Source organism: Montipora foliosa, chromosome 10, assembly GCF_036669935.1.
Source record: "Montipora foliosa isolate CH-2021 chromosome 10, ASM3666993v2, whole genome shotgun sequence".
In the NCBI taxonomy this organism is placed as follows: Eukaryota; Metazoa; Cnidaria; class Anthozoa; order Scleractinia; family Acroporidae; genus Montipora; species Montipora foliosa.
In genome coordinates this window covers 19,563,962-19,569,804 of record NC_090878.1, presented here as the reverse complement: position 1 = coordinate 19,569,804, position 5,843 = coordinate 19,563,962, and the positions used below count along the sequence as shown (strand labels likewise).

The following is a 5,843-nucleotide window of genomic DNA, read 5'->3' as shown; positions in this document are numbered from 1 at the left end:
AATCTCGGCAACGCTTACTACCGTCTAGGCATTTTTGAGGAAGCCATAGAGTATCAAGAACAACGTCTTAGCATTGCAAAAGAAGTAGGGGATAGGGTCGGGGAGGGCACTGCCTATGGTTATCTCGGCGACGCTTATCACAGTCTGGGCAATTTTAAGCGAGCCATAGAGTATTATGAACAACATCTTAGCATTGCAAAAGAAGTAGGGGATAGGGCCGGGGAGGGCGTTGCCTATGGTAATCTCGGTTATGCTTATTACGTTAGAGGTGAGGTTGAAAATGCTCTTTTCTGTAACGAACAACAATTTATTATTTCCAAGGAAACAGAGGACCTACAAGGGCAGGGAATCGCTTGTTATCTCTTTGGTTGTGTTCATGAATTTTCAGGCTCCTTGTGCAAGGCCATAAATTTTTATCATCTAAGCATAAAACATTTCGAGGTTATGCGTCTTCTTCAGTCAGAAGATGCATGGAAAATAAGCTTTCGTGATAAAATTCAAGAGAATTACACAGTTCTGTGGACCGCACTTTTAAAGAATGGAGAGGTTGATGAGGCTTTGTTTGCTGCTGAACAAGGACGAGCACAGGCCTTGACAGACATTTTGAAGGTGCAATTTGGCGTTGATGAACAACCGTCCACGGCAATTGCGAGGACGGAAACTATCTCCGCTGTTATGCAATATTTGCCTCTACAAACAGTTTTCATAGCACTTGCAGGGAACACTATCAGTTTTTGGTTTCTGAGAAGAGGAAGCGGATTAAACTATAGGGAAAAGGAAATCGAAAATGGAAGTGCTGACTCGCTGATAAAGACTACTTTGAAACAGATTGGCGCTGGGGCTGTTGTCCGATGCGAGAATCGCTCGGCGCGCAGACATCGCAGCGACTTCTCTTGCAGTGGAAAAGCTGTTGAGAAAGCCTCGCAGTCTTTCAACGTGTCCGAAAACCCCTTGCATTCCTTGTATGATGTCTTAATCAGACCCATTGCAGACTTGCTCCAGGGTGATGACTTGATCTTTGTTCCTGATGGACCATTTTGCTTGGCTCCTTATTCTGCGTTGAGTGACTCTGTCAGGATCCGTACTGTTCCTTCATTGACCGCTTTGAAACTGATCGCAAGTGCACCTGTTTTCAACAGTAAGAGTGAAGCGCTACTTGTGGGAGATCCGTACTTGAAGGAAATCACTTGGGGCACCGGTGGACCCAGGTATGAACAGTTGCCGTGCGCAAAGAAAGAGGTGGAGATGATTGGAGACCTTCTGCAGACCGCGCCTCTCACTGGCAAAAATGCAACGAAAGCCGAGGTGCTGAAAAAACTGAAGGCAGCTACTTTAATCCACATTGCTGCTCATGGAGATGACTATTTTGGAGAAATTGTTTTGGCCCCAAATCCCGGCCGCACATCACAGATCCCCGAAGAGAAAGATTACATGTTAACCATGAGCGATGTTCAAGCAGTTCGTCTTCAGGCAAAGCTGGTTGTGCTGAGTTGCTGTCATAGCGGTCAGGGAGAGCTAAAATCTGAGGGTGTGGTGGGAATAGCCAGAGCTTTCCTGTATGCTGGTGCCCGGTCTGTTTTGGTGTCACTCTGGGCAATTAATGATGAGGCAACCTTGCTGTTCATGAAGAGTTTTTACCAACACTTGGCAGATAGAAAAAGTGCAAGTTTAGCTCTTTATCATGCTATGAAATCTCTTCAAGAGACAAAGGAGTATTCCGCCATTAAATACTGGGCGCCATTTGTTCTAATTGGCGATGATGTTACGTTTGAATTTGGGCCACAAGAACCCGAAAAGAATGGTAAGTGCTGTTCGAATATAATTTTACTAAGTGAAAAGAAAGATGTTGAACAGTTTTGTAATTCGGCACGTGCTCAAGAGAAAAAGGTACGTTTTTCAAAGAGAAATGGTTTCAAAATCAGTCGCCAATATACTTACAATATACTTACTTTTTCTTTACTATAGTTCTTTTACGAACTGCTTTGGTTAGCGAGTAAAATAATTTTTGTTCGCATTCACCGAGTCGGGTGCTTTCCTTCCTGCAAAGAACTGTTTGCAATGGACTAAAGCGAAATAACTAATTGCCGGTTACCTGCGCAAAGTGAAGTTAGATATTGAGGGCTTGTAGTCTACATGTCACAGTCATACTCGTTGCTATTAACTAAACACATGTCTGTGCAAACGGTTTCAGGGATAAAATAATTTCTTTATTCATTTATCACTCACAACGAAATTATTGCTAATCACCATTTAACCCGCTATTTCTTTTTTTTTTTTTTACTTTCATTTTTTTTTTAGAAACGTCGTCCGAAAGTTGAGAAAACTACTTGGAATCTGATGCGTCAACATGTCATTTTCGTTACTTTAAATATATGACTTATTGAGAAGATTAAAGCATTCAAACCTCATAAGCGGTGAAGGAAGACAAAAGATATGTAAATGTTGTTTAAAAGTGTGTTTTTAGACTTATTTTACTAAGTGACAATTATTGATCTTAAGGTCCTCATATGAACTTCCATTTAAGGCAAAGACAGAGTTTCGAGGAAGAGCCATTTTTCATTCGTAAAATAGAACACCAAATGTCAATGGTTTCTTCCTCTTGTTTTTTCTTTTTTTTTTTTTTTTACACAAAAAAAAAAACTTCAAGTTCTGATGTTCTAATTAGTAGGCGTTTTAAGTTTAAGCACTTTAGGATCTTGGGTGCGAAAAAAGTGCATAAAGAAAGAAATGGCAAATTTTTCAAGACTCTAAGATGTACATTTTATGAGGTTTTTTACAGTTTCACCAGGAAAACCGTGAACACCTAAAATATATTAAGAATGCTTATTGTTCATAAGCCAATCATGTTTGAGTACTTGTCACGCCCAAACCGCAAACTGAATAAACGTTGTTAGTACTGTAGCAGATAATACAGGTATTTGCGACGGCGCCACATGTTGAAAGCAACAATTGTTTCAGAGTGCCAGTGAATAAAGGCACTTTTGTTTCTTTATAAGTAGTCTCAGAGCTTTTGAGCATGTGGCGCCGTCGCAAATACCTGTAATATCTGGTCAAATTAAATCCATTGCCCGTTAAATCTAAAGCCGATACAGTTCTTGCCGCGCAAACAACAGTGAATAAACACTCTGCGGTTGAACGGGTGATTGGACAGGAATAACGTTCCTCAGGTGTTCACGGTTTTCCTGGTCGCATTTTAAGGGGGCCAACGCAAAGTAAAAAAATGGCCGACTTCTTGAGCAAGTTTCTAGAAGCTAAAAAACTAGGAAAGTAGGCATTTACTGATATCCTAATTAATATACATAGAAGGTTTTAAGACTCAAGAAATTGCTAGAAAAAGGTTCCAGAATCAAACAAATAGGAAATTTCTCAGAAACGTGGATTTTCTAAGATAATAGGGAACTTTATATCGGAGGACGAGGACGAGTACGAGTTTTCCGTACTGAGCATGCGCATAAGGTTTGGAAGCCGACATTTTTCGAGTGCGCATGCTCAGAACGGAACACTTGTACTCCAGGTCGTCTATGTCCTTCCATCTAAAGATCTCTATTTCCACAGAGGGGTTCCACAGGCAGAGGGGCAAGGCAACATAATTTTTAAATGGGAGATTTCTTAGGCATATTTCTGGAATCTAAAAAACTAGTTACCTGATCTCGTAATTAGTGTGCATTGAAAGCTTAATGACTGTAAAAAAAATATCTTGGGCAAACTTCTGGATTTTAGTGATCTCGTTGTGCAATTTCGTAGGAAAACTTCCAGAAGGTTAAAAACTAGGAAATGAGAGTGTTGCTTGATCTCTTAATTAATATCCTTTGAAAGGGTAAGGAGTAGAAAGATTTCATTCTTTAGTCTTAGAACTTTCGATGCAAACTGGTTCAAAGATAATGCACAGATTGATCATTGCATACTAAGTCGGAAACCCCTTACCTCAAACAGGCGGTGCAAGGAACTAGCATACTCAAATACAATATGATATAGTCATAGTCTCGTTATCTTGTAAATAAACATATGAAACCTCTGAGATTTAGAAAAGAAAATGAATCCTAACTGACCAGTGCTTTACTTACAGAGAATTGCGAGGAGCAGAATTACGTTGTCCATTTTATTGTCCGTCGATACAATCGTCGCAAGTGGCAACTTGAGCACGCATTTGCTACCCTAACTACAGAGGAAAGTATTTTATTGACTTTTCAAACAAGCAGTCAACAGGTTTTCTACCTTAGTTATTTCTTTCTATAAAACAATTAGGATAGTACGCGCGCTCTCATTGGTCAATAGCTGTGTTTAGATGACAGTATGTAAGCGCGGCTCACATCTCACGAATTTTGATTGGTTATGTATTGTCAGACGCGCGTTTTGATTGGTTGGTAGGAAATATGAGCGTGTGTCAAGAAAATGTTTCAATCAAAAAGTGAAAAAACCAGCATTTTCCTTCATTTGTTCAACTATCTTTGAGAAATATTTTGTAAAAGTAATAGAAAAATTTTTGTCGTGTGTTTGCATAGCCTGATATAAACACTCGAGGGGTTAGGAGAATTCTCGACAGTTATGCAAACCCTCGACTTCTTCTATGATTTGCATAACTGTCTCGAATTCTCCCAACCCCCCTAGTGTTTATATCATGCTACGCAAACACGGAAAACGTTTTCCATTGCTTAAATGGCCTATGGGCGCTTTTCCTTTGACCAAAAGAAAGCACAAGCAATGTAATATCCCATAATGCACCTGCCTACAATCTTGGACAAAGTAAAATGAAAAATCAGTACCCCCTCCCCATAAAATAAATAATGAATCCGCGAGCAAGTTGATGTCCGCTAGTTTTTCATCATTGAAATTGAGGGGCGGGGTGGTCTTTATTTTTCATTTTACTTTGTCCAAGATTGTCCTCAGGTCTTAAAGTGACAAACCAGTGGAAATCAATCATTACAAGGTGACTTGTCCACACCTTTATCGCGGTGAAAGTAACTTGACGACTGACCAGGTCATGCGCTTTACAGCCTGACGAGGAGTTAAGAATTTGTATTTTAGAGACACTTGCACGTTAAGTGACGGTTTGTGACAATGTTTAGACGATTATGTTTAATTTTGCATTGTTTGACACGGTTTTCCTGGATTTCAGCCTTCAGTAGACTAGACTGAGAGGCACAAGATGAAGCCCGCCATTTTTTCGTCATTGAAATTAGGGAGGGGGGTGGTCTTCATTTTCAATTTGAAAAATTTCCAAGATTGTAGGTTCCCTTTCGCCTGTTGCTAAGCAATTAGTGCACTTATCTAAGCCCAAGGGGGAACCCCTGGACATAGGTTTGGCATTTGACTTCCAGTGCTTCCTCCTCCTCCCCTCTCCCTCGGGAATTTGACGTATAATCTTGGCCCCAGGGTGGAGATGTTTGATTTTTTTTCACGGGAATGGGACCTAAACAAATGCGCTTATCAGTGTGGGACAGTCTTGAAAGAAGAATGAACAAGGCTGTTTCAGCTGTTTTGAATCGATGGAATAAAACAACTGCTTCTCACTCTATCTTAATTTGTTCCGTTAATAGCCATGGATGGTTTACCATGACAAAGAAATAATATTGTAATTGGATTTTGGAAGCTTGAAATGCTAGGTTTTTCATATAATTTTGTTTGCCTCGGAATACATGGACTATTGAAGGAAGTAACAAAACGTGACACCTTTTTATCAATGATGAAATACACAAGAATGACCAAAGTTAAAGGAACATCATTTGCCCATTCATGGTGGGGACATTTGATCTGATTTTACCAGTGGCTTCATAGCTCAGTTGGTTAGAGAGTCGCACCGGAATCGCGAGGTCACGGGTTCAAACCCCGTTGAAGTCCTGAAT

At 40.2% G+C, this 5,843-nt stretch overlaps 1 protein-coding gene across 9 annotated transcripts in view; it reads left to right on the top strand.

Annotated features, from left to right (window-relative positions):
• LOC137973057 (tetratricopeptide repeat protein 28-like) overlaps positions 1-2,624 on the top strand; it is a 178,050-nt gene extending 175,426 nt beyond the window's left edge. For all 9 annotated transcript variants that reach the window (XM_068819772.1, XM_068819774.1, XM_068819777.1 and 6 more), the window contains 2 exons: positions 1-1,801; positions 2,299-2,624. The exon at positions 1-1,801 is cut by the window's left edge and continues 1,837 nt beyond it. In XM_068819772.1, the coding sequence (XP_068675873.1) occupies positions 1-1,801; positions 2,299-2,318 (1,821 nt within the window). In that variant the 3' untranslated portion in view covers positions 2,319-2,624. The remainder of the gene's footprint in view (positions 1,802-2,298) is intronic.
• The last annotated feature ends 3,219 nt before the right edge of the window (positions 2,625-5,843 follow it).